The sequence below is a fragment of the Brachyistius frenatus genome, unplaced genomic scaffold, assembly GCF_029030835.1.
Source record: "Brachyistius frenatus isolate BFR_SWC_R1_liver_20210118 unplaced genomic scaffold, ASM2903083v1 Contig_8, whole genome shotgun sequence".
NCBI classification, from domain to species: domain Eukaryota; kingdom Metazoa; phylum Chordata; class Actinopteri; family Embiotocidae; genus Brachyistius; species Brachyistius frenatus.
Window position 1 is genome coordinate 3,652,501 of NW_027210607.1, and position 23,945 is coordinate 3,676,445.

The window sequence follows — 23,945 nt, forward strand, 5'->3', positions numbered from 1 at the left end:
CGAAGCTCGTGAAGCGCATCACCTCGTAGATGAAGGCCATGACGTACGGCAGCTGCGGCTGGTCCTCGATTGAGGGGATGCGGCTGCGGTCCACCACCTTGTCCACCTCTTGCTGGAGACGCACCTGCATCTCGGGATACCTGCGTTCATAGGTGAGCCCACATTTAAAGATTTAGGACACTCTTTTTTAACTCACTTTCTTAACGATCTCTGAAGAGAACTCTATCTGATACTAAATGCACCACTTTAGATGAGACAGAGACACAAATTTGTTGCAATCAACTGAACCACATCTGCAACTTAAACACTTCAGACACTGTTGGAGAAAAGAACCACAGGTCTCTCTTTATAAAACAAGTCATGGTGTGTTGTATCACACCAGCCGACTGATCAAAGCATCATCACAGACTGGATCAAACACATTAGAAATGACCTCATGTTAAATCTGCCAGCAGTTTTCTACAATAAAATGAGGACTCATCATTTCATTCCCTTTCACCGGTGTGCAGTTTCAGCTCTTATATTATGTTATGCTGCCAGTACCTACCTGCCTCAGCTCTCCCAATGTTGTTCTTACGTAACACAAATGCTACTGAACTTCCTCATGTTCCTTCCTCATCAGGAGCCACTCTGATTTATGATCTAGTGTTATTATCATCCATTATAATTTACATCATAATGCTTATATCAGTGCTTTCAAATCCCCATAAAATGTTTTTTTTTTTAAGTTTTACTTACTTGACAAGAATAAGGGTGATCCACTGCAGAGCAGTTGATAGTGTGTCTTGACTTGCTCCAAAAATATCCCCAACTGTGGAGAGCACGTAGTCTTTCACAATGGAAAGTCCAGTTTTGTCTCTTAATTGGTCCAGCGCCACTATTACAGCATCTGTAAGGTCCCTGATGGTGCTGGACTGGATAGTTTTTCTGTGTTCAACGACTTTATCTCGAATGAAATTGCCAAACTCCAGGTTGAGCTTCTTAAAGTTGTCAAAGATGGATTTGATGGGGTTGGGGAAGTACTGGAGCCAGGGCATCACGTCCACTACGCTCCCTGCCCCCACTGTCTGGGTGAACTGATAGTTCCTGCCAATCACCTGGAGAAACTCTTCGTCCTCGTAAGAGTACCTCTTTCCAAAGCACACGGCGCTCATTATGTTGGCCGTGGACACCACGAGATACTTCATGGGCTGGAAATATTTCTCCTCCTGCGTCCTCCCCACAAACAGCTGCAGCACCTCTTTGACCTCGCAGAGGACGTGATGTTCAAATGTCTGTTTGGTCTTCTGGTTCCCCGTGGAAAACGTCCGGACGGTGGAGTGGGCCATTTTGCGGTGCAGCTTCCACCAGTCCGTGAAGGTGCCAAACGCGAGGCTGTCCCCGTTGGAGACGAACTGGAAGGAGGTGAAGTCAGGTCTGCCGGCAAATTCGGATCCCTGCTTGATTAGCGCCTGCTTGATGGACTCTCCGTTGAGCACCACCACGGCCCGAGACCCCAATTTGATCTGGAAGATGTCACCGTACTTTTTCGCCATGCGCGTAAAGTACAAGTGCGGCGCTTTGCCAAGTTGCGCAGCGTTCCCGATGACCGGCCAGCTAAGGGGACCGGGCGGGCGAGGGACGGGGCGCTCCCGGAGCCACCGACACAGGTGGTGGGAGAGCAGCAGAGTCACACATGCGACTAAGAGAGTTTTGGTAATCGCCGGATCAATCCCCATCAGTTTCACATCCATGGTAACGACCCTGCGGAGGGAACAGGATCACCATTAATAAACGCATACGTTAGCTTTTTAAAACTTTGAAATATGATACACTATATAAGGTGCATCTTTATCAAATTACATTTAAATAAGGATTCAGTTGAATGAGAAAGTAATTCAATACCTGTTTGTGTCCTTGGTTCATCAAAAAAAATGCCAGCCTTTATGATTCACCTAAGATATTTATTGTTTTTTCTGTTAGAAAAAAAAAACAAAAAAACTTCAAATCCCACATCAGATGTTTCTACCGGTGCTGAGAGGACAGACTACATTTTAACCTCCCAAAAAAAATACTACGTCATTAGTCTACATCTCCCCCAGACAGCCTGACATCAAGTCCTTCATCCTGTGTGCATCCTGTTGCGCATCCACAGGCAGCGTGTGTGTGTCCGTGTGTGTGAGCGCTCCGTGCTCTCTGTCCGCAGCCTGCCCACGCGTTGAAGCCCCACCGCACCGAGTGGAATCAGGTATTCCCAACCAGCGCAGCATCACGGCCCGTCAGTGTCTCTGCGCGTCCCAGCTTTGTTACAGTGGGCAGGTTTGTTGCAGAGGGTGTCACCCCACCCTCCTACCATCACCTCCTCCTGTGTCCACCTCTGTCGTGCGCGCTCTCTCTCCCTCCTTTACACCCACCCCGTCCCTCTACTGTTACTCATATGCGTATTGTCCGACTTGTAAAGGAGCTTTTAAACTCAACGCCAGTTGTGTGTAGTTTAGAAAGATGAAGTTAACTTACTGAAGGGAATCGATTTTCTTTGAACAAAAGAGCAGGACAACAGCACTATTATACATATACATTAAACAATAAACTACTTAAAATATTTTAAATTATATACACTTTAATAATAAGTACAATAATACATACAATAATAATGAAATTTGTTATTGTTATTTTTCTTTTGTATTATTGTTTAATTTTATTTGAAAGGGGAGTATTATTTAAGGATAGCCTACAACACGGTGATACCTAAATCATACATGTCAATGCTGTTAAAATGTGTTAAAACAAATTTATAATAAAATAAAAATAATAATAATCATAATAATAATACATGTTATCTTTTTATAGCTTCCTCGGCAGTGTTAGAAAACACAGCTTGAAGTCAGAGTGGCAGTGAGAAGGTGCGTCGCTGCCTGAGGTAATTCTGTAACGGCAGAGTCAGCGCAATTCAGACTTTTCAAAAATGAATTATAGTCCAAACACAGAAAGTTGTATCCGCTGCTTTCACATATGATTATATTACATTTAAAGCGCAGTTAACTATGTTTTTTTTCTTTTACCTTTTGAGTGTTTTTTTGTTGTTGTTTTTTTTAAATAAGAACAAGAGCTGCGGGTGTTTTACGTGCGCGCAGCTAGTTAAAGGTGATCCCATATGGCTTTAATCATGCTCACTTCAGGAATGGTTCCGTCTCGTTAAAATATAATACAAACAATTATTTTGATCCTCTGAGTTGAAAGACTTGTAAGCTGGGATGACGGACGCTTCTGAGTCGGTTTGTTTTGATTGCGACACAAATGACCAAAAAAAACCGTTTCTACAATACTGAAAGCATTTTGCAGGTGAACATTTATAATTTGAGTGGCGCAAACTGGAGAATACATTTCTATCAACTACAGTTCCCATCCCACACCTGTAGTGCATGTGACGTAATGTTTGCGGTGCCAGTATTAAGTTATTTTATCAAAATCTTATTTGAGGGTGCGTTTTCCCGTGAAGCCACCAGGAGGAGGCGAACCCCGTGTTGTAGCTCATTAATTCTCCCTAATTAACAACATGCCGGACATCAGAGCCGGACAACACACCCTGTGTTATTCGCCTTTAATACTCAATTACCGAATGCACGGGGGAAGTATGAAGGCGACACTAAAACGTAATAAATGTAGGTAGATTATCTGTTTTTATTAAGAAGTCGCTGGTCAAGTCTAAATAATGGTTCCCATGTCATATCTGCGGTCACTCCGCTGCACGAGGACCCTAAAGAGTCCGGGATCCAGGCCTGTTTTAGAGAACGTGTTTTTGTGCTTTTTAGTTGAGATTCCTTGTCTGGCCTGTGTGCAGCTGGTGTTTGGGTCTCAGATCTCTCAGGCCTTTCGGCTCACGTCTGCTCTGCATGGGATTTGATGAGATTCGAGAGACCCGCTTCAGCACCACAGACAGCGGCTCAGACAGACCCGCAGGGGAGATCCTCTGGCACCCTGAACACCTCTGAGCTGCCGCTCTTTCACCATGACCACGAACTACATGCACACTTATACCATTGATTGTTAGGTAAATAAGATACAATCAAATTAAATAAATTCGGATCCGGATGTTATACTTTCTGTTAGTTCAACCCAAGGAAAACAGAAATATTGAGGACTGGTTAATGCAAAAATAAAATACTGACCTTATTGTACCTGATAGAATTGGCTATTTGGATTTCTAAAACCAATAATACCATAATGATTAAGAGAAAATTCTGGGCTTTAAGTTTTACCATGCACATTCCTCTTATCGTATTTTCACATAGATTGCAATAGTTCAGCTATCGAAAATTATAGCTATAAATAGACTAATTTAAAAGAAAAAAAAAAAAACTTCGGTGTTAATCAAGCTGTTTATTTGTAAGACCATGTAATCATTTAAAATGGTCACGTGACTGGGCTGTTAAAGAACAGTTATTCGTCGCCGCAGCAAATTATATAATATATGTCAATGTAAATCAAACACATTTAATGATGAATTACAGCACTATAGATACAGTTTTCTCCGTTTCAAATGACTGTATATGTATTTAAAGGTACAATGAATGTTAAAGCACAAAGATACTTACTGAGTCGAGCCCCCTCCTGCTTGACGAACCTCTCACAAGGTGACAGTGTGTGATCTTCCTTTATTCCAATGATGAGCCGATGCACGAGGGTGGAGACAAGCAAGTGAACTGGTCCCAGACTCCTTCACCAGCAGGACCAAGTTATTAGACCAAACCCCTGCAGGTCACCCTGCCTTTTATTCCACAAGGTATTTCACTAAAACACTCTAATCCTCTTATGGGACCTAATAGTTACATTTTTCCAATTACTGAAACTAAACTGATACTTTTACTGATAGGAGCCCTCAAATATAACAAATAATCATTTAAAATAAATAATTAGAAATCATATTTTTCTTTTTTTTTTTCTTTTAAGCAGACAAAATATTTAATTGATACATTGTCTGCTCTCAGGAATTTACCTGACACACACACACACACACACACACACACACACACACACACACACACACACACACACACACACACACACACACACGCACATATCTCTCTCTCTCTCTCTCTCTCTCTCTCTCTCTCTCTCTCTCTCTGTGTGTGGTCAGTGGTCAAACTGGTGATCCTGAACATCCCATGGTCATAAGATTGCATCTTGTTTCTCAATAGGTCTTTTTTTTAGGCACACGTTCTAATGTGGTGATTTAAAAATAATAATAATAATTAAGTAGAATAGTACAGAATTCATTTCAGTAAATCAATATTTTTTGTATTGTGGTAATACAAAATGCTGGTTTGTTTGATAAAAATTGGGAAACGTCTTTCTTCCCCTTCAGAGAGAGAAAAAAAAAAAATCTAAGATTAACATTAAAAAAAACTATACAACCTCCAGTCTTGGATATGTAATTTTTTCATTTGAAACTTGACACTGTTATTTCATCCAGAGATTTATTATGATAAAATCAAAGTTTTTTTTGTTGTTTTTTTTTACTGCAATTTTTCGTCTTGATTTTATTTCCATCTGGGTGTTTTAGATAAACATCTCAAATGTGCCATGAGGTGACATTACCTGCAGAACAGAATGTAAACAGGCCCCCACAGTGGCCTCTGCTTTGGGCCCTCTAAGCTCCTCACTGCCGGTGGTTTCAACACCAGTTTCCCTTCTCGCTTGACTGACAGCTCAATTGCTCATCGCGTGTGAGTGAGCATGGAGGTCAGGGAGGAGCTCAGGAAGGTGTGTGCAGGTGATGATTTTCTCAGACAGTAAAGGTACAGTTGCATTGTAAAGTTTCAGCCTGGCACAGCAGCAGCCTTGTCTAATTCCAACACCATTTCTCACATTCACAGCATAGTTTCATTCAGGGGAAATCAAAGTAAGCCATATCAGGAAGTTATGTCATGTGCAAGCAGGAATGACAAACGAAACAGCCATTACGTTGATTTATGTCTGTTTTTAGTGGAAGCATGCTCAAGACCTCGGAAGAGGAGCACGCCTTCTGAAGCACTCATGGGGCTTATCTTACTCCATGAATCAATGCTGTGAACTAGTGGGGATAACAGAGGATCAGAGGGGACTGCCCAAGGCTATTCCAAAGGTGGCGAGCAGTCACGCACATGTGCTTCATCATAGGGGTGACAACTGAAGGGAAAGACGCTGACAGCTTCATTAAGCACAAGTCTACCTCTGTCTGCTTGTCAGGCTCAGAACAGAGCTGCTAACCCATTTGGGTTTGGTTCAGGTTTTTTATGTTGACGTGCCAGTGAGGTTTTATCAACCATGCGTGCATTGAAACGACATAAGTAGATTCACTAGAGTCAAGGAGATGATGTTAGGAGAAGTTTGTGATTTGACAAATAGAAATTATAAACTTTTTTCATAAATATGTTTAGTTGTTTTTTAATCAAGCTCTAACAATGAGTCTTTATTCTTGAGAATTAGGATGACAGACCTTCTCATTAATGGAGGCACTAAAGTCCATTGCAAGAAGGACATAAATACACAGTGTGCATAAGTATATAGTGAAACAGTGACATGTTTCTAATCATATGACATAGTTATTCAAATTAACATTCACATGATGTTGCATTGCTTAAAGAGAGACAAACACAGGTAATAAGATATGCATTGAATTAACAGCGTTAAACCATGAAATAAACCACCATTTGTTAACCTTTTATTGCAGTGATCAGTTTTCCAGTGACCTGAAACACAACAGAGTAGAACACACACTTGGTGGAAAATGACTTTAGTCCTAAGTAACTAAATCATACATAGAGACTCTATAGGAGAGTTGTCAGCTATAAAAAAAAAAAAAATTAAAAAGTGCGCAGTCAACACTCTGATTTGACTTTGAGTTTTTAATGCGACAGATACTCAAAATTTGCTCAAAACTACATGCAAAATTGTATTAAGCTGCACAAATCAATGACTATGTTATCAGATCAATTGACTGTGTGGAAAATGAAGGGAGTTACTTGAAGTAACAAAGCCAGAGAAAATCCCTTGGCTCCGCAGCTATCCTCAGCTTTACAAGCTGTCATTGTTTTGATTTTACAGCATGCTACTTTACTGCTTTGGTTTGCTCTCACAAAGTTGATTTCAAGCATAGACTTTATATAAAAGGGGATGTAGCTTAAAGGTCTGAAAAATGACGCCAATGCGGAAGTGCCTTAAACTAAAATACCACCGAGAGCTGTAAAGGGTCGGCTCCAAAAAACATCTGGCTCTGTAGACTCCCATATAACTTCTTTCTGAAATACAAAGTCAGTCATTATGGTGTCATTTCGTTTTCTGGGGATCCATCTGAAAATAATTTCATCACTGATCAGATATTTGGCCTCGAAAAGTGGTATGTTTGAGGACATGTCTGTTTGATTGACAGGCCTGTGGGGCAGTCAGTTTTCCACTACAGGTGGGCGGGGCATAGTGTCCTCGGGTTCCCAATCACATTGAGTCAGATTAACAAAATGGTGACAGCCAAAATCCAAACTCAAGGCTTCAGAATGGCAATTCACAAACAAGTGGGTGACACCATGGTTGGTTGGCACTTGGTTTCAAGCAGCAGGCAGCTGTTTTAGTAGAAAACGTTCTGATAAACTTTCCTAGCACAAAATGGCAGTAGGACAAAGTTAACAACTACCTCGTGAGAACAGTGGAGCATTTATTGACCTACTAAACAGACAGATCTGGTAGTTGCCCAAAGACGGACTCCAAATTATTGCTAATGTCTCCGTATTTCCTCAATGCCTACATTTGCTGCTGGCACGTATTGACTTTACACAATGGCACTATTAATGTTGTGTTTACAGAATGTTCTGCTGTCCACAGGTGGCTAAATATGTGCTTTACAGTACATGAAATTTCCCTGAACCAGCAAATGTTTGCATACATTGATAAATTCTGACTTTCCATCATCAACACTTTTATATGTCAGAAAACGCTGACAACAAATCCCACAAACTGACAAATCAAAGTTGAAATGAATACCGGGCGACAACGAGAGATCTACATGGTTATAATGAGGTTAACGTCCTTTTTCATGAGGTGTTTAAATTATTGTGTCAACTGCTTGTCCATTTTATTAACGTTTAACAAACAGCAAAATATCTGTACAACAAGTGCATAGACACACACACACATGCAGACAGACACACACACGCATCAGGACTGTCTGTATGGCCCCGTCCTGTTAATTACTTTCCATTAGAGATGAATCAACCTGCCGCCGTGTGATTGGTCTGACTACCACCAAACCAAACTGTCATCTGGCTTGGCGATGAGTCAGGCAGAGTTGAGCGCTGGGGCAAACTCTTTTACTTTGGTCGGGCCGCGAGCGCCTCATTACGACTGAATGACCCCGGTGACTCCAAATGTCAAACTGTTCCACAACAAGTCCCCCCCAACTCCCGCCCCAATATTTCCCAGAAGTCCACAAGTCCTGTCTATTGCTTTTCGCTGGAAGAAAAAAAAACGGACCTTTCCATCGAAGTTCATGAGAATGATGCTAATGAGTGTTTCAAGTATCCTAATGACCTTGCACATTAACTGAGTGCTCATTGAGGTACCTCTATCTGTATGGTCGTTTTTTGTCCGGCCAAGTGCTATGGAGGCCCTTGCCAAAGCGTAGTCAGCCGCCCGTGAAGGCGTCTCCCTTCCACTGTCACACTAAAAGGGCATTTTCCCCCTTGAATCCTGAATCGGCGAGCGTGTCGGGTTTTTTTTGTCTAACTGGAGGAAAACCTTTTCAGGGGTCTGCGGAATCCGGTTGAACTGTTGGTTCTTCTTTGGGAAGAATGGGAGGCTTATTACGTGTTCAGCCGCATGACTGCGTTTCACTTCCACGCCAACTAAAAACAGCCTTGCCTCTATTCTTGCAGCTGTTGTCGTCAGTCTTTGTTTTTATTGGCCTAATTGAAGAGACTGACAAGAAGCCCATGGAAATAACCAGTGAATAGAATGTGAATAGCTTTTAATGAAGGCGCGGATGTTTTGTTTTAGCTGATTACTGTGTGAAAGGAATGAAGTGAGGATTATGTGAAAATGAATGTTGATGACAAGTTTGATCAGGACCTCGGCTATAAAAAAAAAAAAAAAAAAATTAGTGAAGACAAATTTTTTTTGCTCTTTGTGAGTTTGAAACTGCGTCCAGCAAACGCTGCTCCGAGCAGTTGTGCGTTTTTTAAATGGTTGCTTAGTGCACGAAACGGTGATCCGAGTGACCTTAGAGACACATCTGATGTTAGTGCATTGTGTACATGGAGATGTTAATTTCACATGAAACCCACCTCTGTGCTCACACATACAGAAGACTGCTGAGGAGAACGTAGCACCAGCAGCTGTCCCCTTCTTCCTCCGCCTGATGAGGCCTAATCTTATCTCGTCTCTGCATGATGACAGTGTTGCTATTCTAACCCAAACCAGGTCTGTCATTAAAAGTCACTGAAGCTTAGTTGTCTACCCCCTTGTGTTTATCTGTTCCCCCCTGTGAGAGGTCAAAGGTGAAGTAGCACTCAAAGGGAAGCTAAGCCTCTCCTCGGCGACCCCCTCCCCTGGCCTGTCTTTGGTGTTTTTACAAGAAAATAATGATGACGGACAGTCATGCACGATAGGCTGCGGCCTGCAGAGGTGGAAGCCACGCAAAGTGCTGCTTCTTGTCCCATACAGACCTCCTATCTACCATATGAACTGAGGCAGCGATGTTTTACGAAAGAGAAAGTAGGCAGCTTTGATGAGCAGAAAGCTCAGGAGTCACACTTTAATGATCTCAGGATGGAGAGGCCCTTAGACCAGAGGTTAACAAACCTTTCAGACCACGTACCACCATGTGCCAGACCGAAGTACCATGGCTCACTACAGATTCCAACATATTTTCTCATAAAATAAAAATCACTGATTTAACCAGACAATATCTTCAGAGAGGCCAAAGATAAATTCCACTCATTCTGCTTGATAAAATCCACTGAGGATTCCTAATCCAACTGTGTCAAACTAGCGTTAGGATCATGCTATGTTGGACGTGATGTGACATCACTCTACGTGGCTAAACCGTAGACTGTATATAAAAGTGGACGATGCTGTCGGGTCTGAAAAGTGAAGCCAATGCAGAATTGCCTTAATCTGTATTACTACCAGGGGGCCACTAGGGGCTAACTCCAAAAAAGGTTCTGACTCCATAGACTCCCATTCAACTTCTCTAATGAAATACAAAGTCAAATAAAATTTCCGCAAGTCATTATGGGGTCTGGCGGTGCATCTGAAAATCTATAATTAGATATTAAGCCTCAAAAAGTTTTATGTTTTGGAGGCGTGTCTGTTTGATTGACAGGCTGTGATTAGAGTCTGGATACACTGTTTGTATTAGCACTTGTTCAGCCACTCTGAAGGGAGGCTAATCAGTGACCAGTTAAGTGCGTTTGTCCCGCCTCTCCTTCACTGTGATTGGATGGCTGGTGACAGTTAACAGTTTTCAACACTCAGTGACCAGAAAAAAAATCCCGAATTAACCCGAGGTCTACTGCCAGTGGGATGGAGCAACTGCAAGCTTTTCCCTATGGAGGGTACCAGACTCATGTAATCATGCATTCAATTTGGGTCTGGCTACATCGGGCTAGGACCAAGCTCCAAAAACATCCTACATTTCCCTCAATGCAATTGCATGTTTTTCATTGTAGTTTCCATGCCTCGTAATGCCGATGTCTCCTTGTTTGTACACAGGTTTTGTGTTGTGACTATCTAGTATTTCGGAGTAACCATGATGACAACTTCACGGTTATTCTCTTAGACTTATAAAAGCTTCCTCCAGAGCTACAGAACACATTATTCAAGTTTTGACAGTGTATAAATTTGTGGATTTCACCTTTAATTTCAAATACAAACAACACAAAAAGAGTCAGAGCAGTGATAGTAAGTGGTCGTTATAGTAGGCAGAGGTCCCAGTTGTACAGAAGCCCTCAGCCTTTGTATCACTTTACAGATTGTTGTCTTATGTTTGTGTCTTCATGGCTGGTAAACCCCAAACAAATCCAGCATCAGTCCTCTGAAGCATTAAACTGTGACATATTTTGCCAGTCATGTGAAAACAAAGCGTGTATAAAATGCTCAGCCACAACAGTGATGATCCGATCCTGGAGCCCAAGAAAGTGACTGTTGCAGGCAGAGCTTTGGTTTACGTGGAGACGATCGAATGGACTGTTGTTTTATTTTTAATCTTTTTTTGCTGTTCGATTTTGCATCTGAGTGTCACAGAAACAGGGATGCTGTGTCGGACTTTGTTTTTACAGGAAAATCATGGGAGTATAATCAGAAGGTCATCTCTCACATCACCTGCTGCATTATATTCTCGGTTGCTGTCTCAGGATACCAGACTGGACTCTATTCTTCCCTCCAGAGATGCTCTCTAGCTGTTTTTATGTTTTCCATGGTTCTTCAGCCTGCATACTATCTTCTAAGCTTTCTTTCTGATGGTTCTTGGTAGCCTGGATAACAACACTGGAACAAATTCACAGTAAACCTACTTCATCTTCTGTATTTTGTTCCAACACAGTTTCACAGAGTCACTAAGAAGATACAGGATATCATTACAATCAATATATAAGCTGCTAACTGCTGGTCACACTATTATTTCACCTTTATTTTATTTCTGTAAATCCCTGCTGTTATATTTGGGATGAATGAATGAAGCTGCGGTTACTTTGGATGGGCTGGATTTGCCTGACTGTTTGTTAAGTTTGAGGATTTCATGATTTTTATTAATATTTTTGCTCCTTGGCATCATCCTGACATAGATCATATTCATCATTGGAAGGTTATTGCATGAACATGTGTTGTTAAGTTAATACGTTGTGTTAGAAAAGCATTGATTACTTAATTATTAAACTTAACCACCAAAGAGTTTTAATGAATATACCCTTATTTTGCAAGTTTTATTTCCTTATACATTTTTAAATGATTTAGGCCTATGCTTTTCCCCCTTTCTTACTGACCATATTTAAATGCATTTTATACATATTTTTAAATTTGCAAATGTATTTTTATTACTGTTCCAGTTACATGTTTATTACAGAAAACATCATGTCTGTAGTAATTATTGTCATCAGAACACAAGTTGGACTTTTTAATTAATATTGCAATTTATCAGAAATTCATTAATGTTTTATATGACAGTCAGTTAGTCAGTTAGTCAGTTTAATTGAATTAGTAAATGGAAACCAATGGAAACATGAAAGCCTAAAACACAACAACATGACTTGCATAATTTTAAATTGAGATTTAAGGCTGAGTAATTTGTAGTTAGAGTCAAATACTTGAAATGTTTGGTATGGCCCTTTAACAGAAACTATCCCACTTTACTGATGTTACAGATATTTTGAGGACTGCTCTTTTTATTAATGAACTGATACAAAATGCATCAAGGACATCATGTGTCCATGAGTCCAGCAGGAAAGAGCCACATGAGAGTTTCTATTATGGTCTAATCGGGCTCTGAACTGTATATTCTTAGCTTATTGTTTCATAGGGGGTTGGTATTTCCTTTTCGCCTGCGGTTGCTGCTGATACATCATTCACAGCCCATCAAATGGTGTCAGATGGAGGCTGATTAGCTCATCTAGGAAGGTCCCACCTGATTAAAAAAAAAAAGGAAATTATGATTCAGAATTGTACTCAAGTACGAACATAATGAACTGGATTCAACTGTTTAAAGTTTTGAAACTATATTTCAATAACAATATATTGATATAAGATTATTGACACACACTTGAGATATTACAGCAGATACTTTTCATTTAAAAGAACATGATCACATTGTTTGTGTTGTAAGTTGATGTCCTTGTGAGCATACCAATAAAAAAGGGGCAAAAAGCAAATTGTGCTGCCCTGTTTTATATTAAAGTCATTATCCCGTGATTCCTTTTTTTATCTGGCAAATGTGAACATATGTCAGGTGTGCATGTTTGTCTCTGCATATACTGTGGAAATAAATGTGTACATACAGTATGTTGTCCTTTGTTTATATGTTTGATCTATGTTTTGGTTTTCACTGTTATGGTTTGATTGCCTTGCGTCTGCCCTTTGTAATGCAATTTGCAAATGTGTATTTATTTTGATATTATTTATATGTTATGTATATATATTATTATACATAATGCAGGAAAATATATAACATTTCTTCTTGAAGTCATCTTTAAGTGTTTTATCTTTTTTTTTGTAATCAGCGCAGTCCTCAAAATATCTGTAACATCAGTAAAGTGGGATAGTTTCTGTTAAAGGGCCATACCAAACATTTCGAGTATTTGACTCTAACTACAAATTACTCAGCCTTAAATCACAATTCAAAATGATGCAAGCCATGTTGTTGTGTTTTAGGCTTTCAGGTTTCCATTGGTTTCCATTTACTAATTCAATTAAAGACTCTGCTAACTGACTGTCATATAAAACGTTAATGAATTTCTGATAAATTGCAATATTAATTAAAAAGTCCAACTTGTGTTCTGATGACAATAATTACTACAGATATGATGTTTTCTGTAATAAACATGTAACTGGAACAGTAATAAAATCAGTTTTTTTTTTAATCTTTCGTGTGCTGTGTATTTGAAATTCATGCATGTTTCATATAAATTAATAAAAACAGAGACGGTCAGTCAGAACACTTGCCGGTAAATTGGTGTTCATTTGTACTAAAAACAAAAAATACCTACTGTATGATGACAAATATATCCCACTGCGTAATGTGTTGCTTCAACCCACACTGGAAACAAACTACTTCCCCTCCACCCACATCCCCCTTCCTCACTGAAGACTGAAAACAAAGTCGAGTCCCAGCGGATCGGATTCTATAAAGAGAACGAAGGGCGGAGAGCAGCACAGCAAAACATACCTTATCATCTGAGCTAAAAGAGAACCACAAACACATGTTCTGTCTATATTTCAGGTGGTTAAAAAAATATATGACCATTCGAGGGAAGCAGTTAATAATTAAACAGTACAGACATTTTAAATTTGTGATTCAATACATTTTAAATATATTAAATCAAACTTGTTAAAGAATATTTGCATTCAATTTTAAAAACAGTATTCAATTTAGCAAAAAGCAGCTTCCTTTTAGAAATCAATGTCAGTTCAAGATTTATCCGTAACAATGGTTTGTGCTGTGTGATCAGGCTTTAGTCCACAATGTCTAAAAAGATTTTGATTGTCACTTTGTATCACATTAGAGAGTGGTGATGCAGAGTGAGAATGATGCAAATAGATTTATTTGTTTATTTTGGATGACACACTTTCTCTGATGATGGTGGAATAAATGCCTTGCATCAAAACAAAAGCTTCCAGGTGCAGCTGTTAAACTTGCTTGACAGGTATTTGTCCATTCGTCGTACTTGGTTGATATGTTGGTGCCCATTATCTGCAACTTAAACAAATCAAGCGACAGTCCCTAAAAAAATGTATTCGGCATATTTGCATCAAAGCGGAGTTGAAACTCAAACTCTCGGCGCCAGATGGTTGTGGGAGCTTATGCGATAAGAGAATGGTAGTGAAATAGCCCCTACAGCCAACCACAAAAGAGCCCCTGCTAAATAAATAACCGGTAAAGCGCGGTGGACCCCTGCTGTGTTTGGAGGAAACGGTCTCACGCACTCACACACACACAAAAAAGTCTCCAAACTGACTGAGACAGTGGCAGCAGACCTCTCGAGCATCATGTTGCCACAACATCGTCAGAATGTCTCAGCTCCTCAACATGTTGCAGATAAAGGTGACACGGGGTCCGGGAACACTTGAACAATCGATCTGAAAAGTGGCAAAGGATCTCGGGGACATGGGAGCGTGAGCAGTGAACCATTCTGCCAATCGATGCTCTTAAATATCTTCTTTTTTTTTTTCACTTTAATTTGAAAGGACGGAGAGAAATTTTTCAATTCAAACATAAAAGCTGCACCAAAAAAAATAACAATCGATCAAATGATTAGGTTTAATGTGAAAAGAGTGACAAATGGTAAAAAAATAAAATAAAATAAAAAACACGCAAAGAATGATCACCTGAGTCCTCAGTTCCCTTCAGTTAAATCATGTTTTAGCATCTTTAAGTACATTGTTTTGGTTTTAGAGCCCACATACTTTAATATTCTGGTTCTCATTCACAAAAAGCTTTTTTTAATGAGGAGGTTTTGAGTAACCCGCTTCTGCTGGCCTCGCACCAAAGCAGCAGCCTGACGAACTTAGCTTCGAGGCTAAAATTCTCCTATTTTCCTTTGAGCCGGTGGAGACCAAAACAGCTCAAATGAGAATTCACATTACATTTCTCAGAATGACAGAAACACAAATGAATATTATGTTGCAACGTGTCTGCTGCATGTGTAAATGATAAGAGTTTGCTAATGTGTTAGCAATAACAACGTTATGCTGACATTGTAATGTGTTTGTTTTGCTACTCCCAAAATAAATTTAAAAAAATGATTGCTGCTTTAACTAAATTGGATTCAAATGAACTAATGTTCCAATTGTATTTTCCTTTTCTTTACTTTCTCCTTTTATTGTTAAAAAAGAATCCTTGTGTCTTCATCATGGGCTAATTTACAAAATGCACGTGTGTGATTGTCACTGTGGCCCAGATGAAACTACAATACCAATGTTTACAAGTCTAATTGAGGTCAAATGTGTGTAGGTGCCCGTCGTCAAACACTCGGGTGTGTCTAACGGTCGACACGCTCTAATTACTCAGACTGAACTCTAATTAGATCCTCACGTTGGTGCGTCTCCATTTGGTTGGACTCAGTCTCCCCCTCTTGTCTGGATTGACCAAGGGACCTCGAACGTTTAAGATTGTTTTAATTCAATAATAAAGATCTTCTGTTGATTATGTTTCCACTGAGGCCTTTAAACTGGATTGCCAGTCTCGTTTGAAAGCCTCAGTGGAAACATGTACAGTTTGATGCGGAGTACAAGTTTAGCAGAAACCTCTTTTTGGATGTTTTGTTTCCCACGCTGCCTCTGTGTATTCACCTCCAGAGTAACATCAGCTGCTGTGGTTGCCAAGGTGCTAACAAGGTGCATAAAGCACTGCTCTGATTGTGTTGGACTGTTTGTTTCTCTGACTTAAGATTCGGGGAAAAAAAAAAAAAGAAGTGTTGTCATGGCTTTGGTACTCTGGCAGGGAGGTGTAAGGCCGGCCTGTCAATCTGGATTACTTCTGTCTCAGCGGTACACTGACAGCCTCAGATAACTTTTACAAGCTGGAGGAACATAGGCTTCCTCTCTGTGTTTAGATTGACTCCCATGGACAGTGATATGGATTCAACTAGTGAGTGCATTCACAAAGTAATGCACCATTTACCGTGCATTAGAATTGCAATTTTCTCAGGAGGAAAAAATAACATTGCAATTTAAGCAAGCTGTAAGATTGTCGTGTACTTGTTTTAGCTTGAGAGATGTTAAGTGCCCCCAAAAAAGAAACATGAAGTCATTTATATTCACAATTTTGCAGCTTGTTGTATCATTCTCTCTCTGCAGACCAGACTCTCTTTGTTATGTATGTATATTCAGGCAAATTTATGAATGGTAATGTGAGAACAGTTTTTGCCATTCATAAAAGTCTCTCTGTGTTCTGCCCTGCATGCTTTTTTTTTTTTTTTTGGCATCGACATTCTTTGAAGTTAACATTCCTGTTTGTAACCAGGTAATTGAGTGTGTGTATCAGGCTGAATGGAACACACCAAACTAGATGGACAAGGTTGCAGCGGCAGCAGCACGCGATGCTCTGTAATATTCGGACTCTTGGAACCACACACGTACGCACATAAACACACCGGCTGGGAGATTTGCTCTGCAGCTCCAAACACATTCAGAACACCTCTGAAATTAGCACCAGGAGCGTTTAGATGTTTAGTTTTATTTTTTTTATTTTTTTTTAAATCAAAATACAAAATGCATTTTTGAGTTTTTTTGCTGTTAACAGTATGAGCTGCCTGCTTTGTAAATGCTCCTTACGCTGCATATGATTTATGAGGAGCAGGGCTTGGCCCTAGCTGTTCTTAAGATGGGAGCAGACAAGGCTGTTCAGTGGTAAGATGAGCTGTCGACTAGTTATTGTTACAGTGCAACCATCACGTGCGGCGGCTCTGCCCCGACAACTCTGTTGTACCGTCTTCTCACGAAAAGATCAAGCGAGGGAGGGGGGGATTTCACAGAGCTGCGCAATATCTAATAAAGAATCTTTCAGAAGCTGCAATTACAGTCCGTGACATTAGAGGAAGGGATAGCTTGCATAGATATGAAGATTTTTGCTGAAGAGCTCAGCTCAGTGGGACAGAGCTTGAAGGGTTGTCTCTGCACCTCAGGAGGTGACAGTCCAACAGAAAAATGCTTACAGGGAGCATTTTTTCAAAGAGCGACTCAGCATGAAAGTCAGATCATCAACAGTTTTGGACCTGACTGAGACTTTAGACCTGCGTTGACCTGGTATCAACCTATCAAGGGTTTTGTGAAAGCCATAATGGAATTCCTCACACCTGGCTAAAAAACACCGGTCACTATAAATGTCTGTTAGATGGTAACTTTCAGCAGTGTCTGTCTTGTACTTTACATTTTAAAGTAATTAACTTAAGGCTAATTTGGCAGAATGTGATTCTGTCGTATCTTTGTATCAGAACATAGAGTAAAATCAGACCAAAGGTTTATTCATTTTGAGGGAAATTTATACACAACAAACTAGTTTTAAGGTACGTTTGTGAAGAATGTTTGGGTGGCCTACTTTGATTGTAGCGGGGGATAATTACGGGGTTGACAGTTTGATCCCCAGCACTCCAGTGCCATCCATCCATTTTCTTCCGCTTGTCAGGGGTCTGCTTGCTGTGGCAGCATCTCAAGCAAGTTAGCCCACACATCCCTCTCCCCAGTAACATTTCCCAGCTCCCACTGGGGCATCACTCGGAGCTCCCCGGCCAGATGCTCATACAAAATATGACTTCAACCTATGGTGCGCCACTTTTACATGTAAATGAGCCTGAATTATATTCTAGTCCTTATCAAGTGGGCTCACACAATGCTGGTTAAGCCTACCACTGCCTGCCTCTGTATTTCACAGTGTACAGTTTTAAGATCTGGTGTCTGGTGAGACACTCCCGTTCTCGCTGGATGAATGCAAACTGGACATGCTCTACGGGCAGAGCACGTGCACCAGGGACTCCCACCAGCCGATCTGGCTAACTTCCTATTTAGTCCTATGCAAATATTATTGGAATGGATGGATCGCACAGTGATAGCTAAAGTTAGTCATTTTGCAGGGCTTGTGATGCTAAAATAATTTGTCCACCATTTAGACTGTGGTAGCATGTGGTCAGCATGTGTACACAGTGTTTTTAGTGGCACAAGGAGGGGACAAAAGCTCCACATTTCCGGTTTAGGTAAACCTATATGTTTAATCAAAAAATATATATCAAAAGTCGCTTCCATCTCTTTGTGGTCTGCCTGCATCTCCTCCTGGTACTTGTGCATCTCCTCGCAGTCATTTTTAATCTCTTATGGATCCTTTTGTGTCTTTTTGTTTTAGTTTTTTCTCTTTTTGCTGCAGTTCTGCATCTCTCTGTTGTCAGTTTGAGTATTTTTTTTGGTGACTTTGCATTCTTTTGTGGTCAGTGTGCATCTCTTTCTGGTCATTTTTTTGTTTTCGTTTGCCTATTTGTGATTAGCTTAAAATTCTCTATCGTCATTTTGCAGCTCTCAGTAGTTTTGACAAATTTGGCATCTATTTGTTCTGGTTTTGGGTCTCTTGTTCGTTTAATTGACTTTGTGACTCTTTGGGCTCCTGAGCTTGTGCCCAGTTGGACATGATAATGCCTCTTATGCAAGATGAGCATCAAGATTCTCCAAAATATAGGTCTTCTTGCTTCATGTTGCTGTTTTTGTTGGCTTGACTTCAAACTGGTGCCCTGAGGAGACAGTACCTTCTGTTCCTATTCTCCATAGAAAGTATTTGTTGGCTTCTGTTATTACTCTGCTGGGTTGATATCACTGTTAATAATAATTCAGCCACATTTGATTTCCAAATGCTAAAGTTGTGGTGTCTCACTGAGAGCCACTAAATGAGTGTAATCCCTTTGATCGAGGTCTTTTCAGTGATACTTGAGCTGGGCCTCATCCTCCACTACAACTGAAAGAGGTGTTTGGTAATTATCAGCCTGCTGATGGCGGCATTGATAGCTTCCCATTGTGTTGTGTAAGTCTCTTCTTCAGTGTTCACATGTGTGTGCTGAATTTAACACTTTCCCACGAACATTGTGACACACCTTTGTTTTCCTTTGTTTACTCGTTGCTAATTGATGTCAACATCGTCCACCTTCGTTCTTCCAACGCAGCGTAAATGTAACAGAAGACCAGAGGAACTTGCAACACACAAGGTCAAAGGTTAATAACAAAATGCAGAATGGTTCATCAAATAGGACGATGATGGGAGTACTGCATGTTCAATATTGTTGTGTCATCATACTGTTATTGTTCCATTACCTTGAGTGGAGCTCATTTCAGTATGATGTGACTCTACCTTCATACAACAATATAATCACAATGGACTGTATGTTTTTACAAGCAAAACCTCTGTCTCACCCCGGGATATTAAGCAATGCACCTCAAGTCGAACCGCAAGTGGAAGAGAGAAGAAACTTTGTGCATGAGGTTGACAAAATAAAACATAGTGTTTGTCACGGTCTCTATGCCCCGCCCACCCTCGTGCACCATCTGACATATTTACTGAAAAGTGATTGTCTACCTGCATATGCGATATTACCACATGTTTATTTTTAACGCTGGCATTGTGTTTGCACAATTGGCTCAGTTTTGATGTTTGGTTGGAAAATAACCATCAGTACAGTAAACAACACTGTGGTGCCATTTTGTCTGACTCTTTTTATCAAACCATTCATAAGCTTCCTGGTTTTGGATGTAGAGAAATGGGGGGAAATCTTATACCCTACACTTTAACCTACTTTTCTTACAATTTCTAAGTCAAAAGCAGGAAGATTATTATGATTGACCAGAAACACCAGAAACAATATACAGAAGGAAATGCAGTTGGCCCTAATCTGAGGAATTCAAAGATCCTAAGATTAATAGTCGTCAAGGAAACCTTCATCCGAGATCCTTTTGAGCAAAGAAAAAAAAAAATGAGTTCACCTGTGGTCTGTTCTGGATAAAGTTTCATCCTCAAATCAGGTTAAAACAGGAAAGCATTGACCTGCAATGGCTTTGTTGGTGTTAAAACTGTCAAGTCTGCAGGTGCAACAACAGAAAGAAAGAGCAGTGGGGCTTCAACCTGAAACATTAAACATATTTACTGTATACTATACAGACATGTCATGAGAAACATAATCCAGTGGCAGGATTAGGCAATAAGAACCAACAATTATCTCCACTCCTAACATGGCGTACATCTTTACTCTTGACTCACTAACATAATGCAATAACCATCGTCCGGGTCATCATTAGCTTACTAGCACACCATCGCATCCCTTAGGAAGCCAAGTCCCAACACATCATTACACAGCTGACTCACAATTCCTGAGTCATGGAAAATGATCTAAATCCTAAAATCATCTCCTACATGTACTTTATGCAGCCTTAGGTTATACATTATTCACACCAACACAGACACACATTCTCGGAAAGTACACTCATCTCTAATGTTGATAGCAGTGGTTGATAAGGAATAATACTCACATCGTTTACTTATGTAGTGATAAAACAATGAAAAAATACTCAATTACAAGCAGAACTCCTGTATTTATAATCTTACTTAAGTAAAAGTACATAAGTACTGTCGGCCAAATGTACTTAAAGTATTAAAGGTATGAGAGCAGCATTTGAATGTTGTCATGGCAGAGCTCATCTCAACACATCATACTAATGAAGCATCTAATCTATGTGTATAATTGCATATCATAGCAACTGACCATACATAGGTATAAAATATTATTGCACTTCCACATTGGCTTCATTTTTTAGGCCTGGACTTGACATCCATTTTTATGTACAGTCTATGTTTCATACTCATTCAAGTTAGCTGAGGGCTAAGCTGTTAGCCGCTGGTAGTCTGTGGAGAAAATGCTCAGTTAACGGCATCTAAAAACAGAATCTTTGAAAAAGAAATAATATAAAAATGTACCATCCTTATGGTGGGAACATACTGTCAGGTAAGGTTCGTTCCAGGTTTGACAATATATGGATGATCTGACTCGATCTGATTGTGAACCCGAGGACACTACACCTCACCGACCTATAGTGGAAACCTGACTGTCCTTAGGGCCTGTCAAACTGTCACTCATAAAAGGAGTGACTTTAGCAAATGATACCATGTGGTATTGTACATCAAGGTACTCTTGCATTGGCCTCACTTTTCAGATTTGGAAGCTACATCCACTTTTATATGCAATTGATGGTTTGGCTTTCTATAAAGTTGTTGTGGACAAATGTGTTCGCAAGGAGTCACTTACAGAAATATGCAGCACAAATAGGGAAATGTTTTCAATTATTTGGAGTCATGTTTGTGGGCAATCAACAAATACAAGTCCAATATTCAGTCAGGTTTTAGCTCTGTGCTGGCGTCGACCAACTCCTATATTGTAATTTAGCCACCAGATGCTAGATTCACACTACATTCTCCTGTGACATGTCTGTCTGCCTTTTGTAGAAGGGATTATCAGCTTCTGTTGCTGAAAACAGCTGCAGCTTGAAACAGGCTGATGAGCGTGGTGAGAGTGAACCAGAATAGTAAAGCTGTGATCCATAAAAAAAACACATTTAGCTGAAAGAAATTCAAATTCTGACAGAGATATTTATGCTAATCTTGGTCAAATTCTGTGATGTCAAAAATGTTTCAAAAACATTCCAGATGCTTTTACACTTTCCCACCTTGTCATGTTTTACTTATATTAACGCCTATATATTTATCATTCTACATTATGATTTCCTATTGTGGAGGAAAGTTACAAGGTACATTTACTCAAGAACTGTCCTTAAGTATAATTTTTAGGTACTTGGACTTTACCTGAGTATTTCTGTGATGCTACTTTGTACTTCCACTGCACTACATTTCAGGGGGAAATATTGTACTTTTTACTCTACTACATTTATTTGACATCTTTAGTTACTTTTCAGATTTAGATTTGAGACGATGGATAATATAAACAAATGTTTTTCTTTAAAGATTAAACCAGCTTTTTTCAACCTTTTTATCTTCTGAGGCCTACGTCAATGGCAGTGCATAGTCAGGGTCACATTTCAGATGTCTCTGAGTTGTTAACAGCTCCATCAAACAGTGATTTCTTTTTCCCCTCTAAACTTCTCACATGGTTTCATTAAAATGAATGTTTAAATGATCCAATATCTCAGCAAAAATCTAATATTAAACAAAAGTCCAAAAACTAAAAACAGATTTGTGTATAAACTTAGTTTTTTCTTCTGAGAACAGTAACTGAGCTAAAAGGCCATCTGGTAGTTTTAGTCTTTATGCTTCAGGGAGTCCCTGTGAGCAATAGGAAAACGTTTTATGTGCTTTAACCTATCAAAAAATATCAGGGGAATGTTTTGCAAGTGCTTTTACAATAACTTTATTGTTGTTGAAAATCCATTAGATGGTGGTCAGCTGTTGATAGCCTTGTCAGAAAGTGAGAACACATGATGAGACTGCTCCAATGACATCATGACTTCTCCAAGAAGAACTCAAACAGAAAGCTAAGCTCTTCAAAAAGATCACAAGAAAACGGAGAGCTCGTACTAAAGCAAATGTCAATACCATGCAGAAAAGGAGATGAAGAGGAGGGAGCAGGAATGGAAGAGCTGTTGTGACACTCTGGAAGCGAGACTCAAAGGGGAGATGGCTCACAGTGATGAAAGATGGAGGAGGACAGTGCAGGAGAAGGAGAAGGAGCCACTCTGTGATCAACTGTTTAAAAAACAGGAGGAGTGGAGGAAGAAGGCCAACGAGGAAGAGGAAGAGATCCAACTCCTCAACTCCAGGAACAACCAGCTTCAGGTACGCTGCCTCAGCTGATCACTTTACTTCACAACAACAGCATGTTGGATCTTAACAGCTTGTTTCAGACCTTTTCACAGTTCAGTACAATATAATATTTACTGTCTTTCTCTTTCCAGCAGCTCACATTCAACATGAAAGATCAGCTGGACAAGAAAGATCAGAAGGAGCAGGAGGACAAGGAGAAGATATATTTTTAATACAATTAAATGGTTTAGGCTCTATGACCCATGGCTGTAATACTGCAGTATTACAATCTTTGTTTTTGGAGGAACTAATCCCACAAATCACTTGTTTAAGATTTCATTTAAATAAGAGTGAAACTGATTGACGGGCTTGCACTCTTGTGTAAAAACTCTCAAAAAGAGCAGAGCAAGAGTTGATCAATGGTTCTGAAATGCAAAGAACAACTTTGAGAAAGAAAAAAAAAAGAAGTCCAGTGTCCTCTCTTAATCATATTCATATTAATCATTAATCATTGATTAATCATATTAATCAAGCAGATACAAGACATGGCAACACAAACTGTCTGCAGAGCAGAGCAGAGCAGTCACAGAACTTTAGATCTTAATGATAGCCCCGTAGGGAGGGGATTTAAAATTAAATAATTTACTAAAACTTGACAATGAGATAGATAGAAGATAAAAGTTGCCTGACAATGCCAACTAGTTTAAGGAGTCTAGGTCTCCATAAAAACACAGGCTCTTTTCAAATCGGGGGCAGAGCAGCAGGGAGATAATAATTAAAGCATAGTAAAAACTGTTTATTTAAAATCTAAAAACCTAAAATAACTGCACAATTAAGAGGTTAAAATTCCAGTGAAATAAAAAGAACAGGTTAAAAAGAGCTAAAAGTCCAGCTGAAAAAGGAACTACTACAAAATGAAAAAGAGTTCAACACCAGGTAAAAGCCTGCC

General features: G+C 39.8%; 1 protein-coding gene across 1 annotated transcript in view; it reads right to left on the minus strand.

Annotated features, from left to right (window-relative positions):
• The window catches only part of cyp1b1 (cytochrome P450, family 1, subfamily B, polypeptide 1), a 3,752-nt gene extending 1,614 nt beyond the window's left edge, over positions 1-2,138 (minus strand). The window contains exons 1-3 of the mRNA XM_069689887.1: positions 1,885-2,138; positions 739-1,743; positions 1-140 (exon numbers count right to left, since the gene is read on the minus strand). The exon at positions 1-140 is cut by the window's left edge and continues 1,614 nt beyond it. Of these exons, the coding sequence (XP_069545988.1) occupies positions 1-140; positions 739-1,733 (1,135 nt within the window). The 5' untranslated portion in view covers positions 1,734-1,743; positions 1,885-2,138. The remainder of the gene's footprint in view (positions 141-738; positions 1,744-1,884) is intronic.
• Between the last annotated feature and the right edge of the window lie 21,807 nt (positions 2,139-23,945).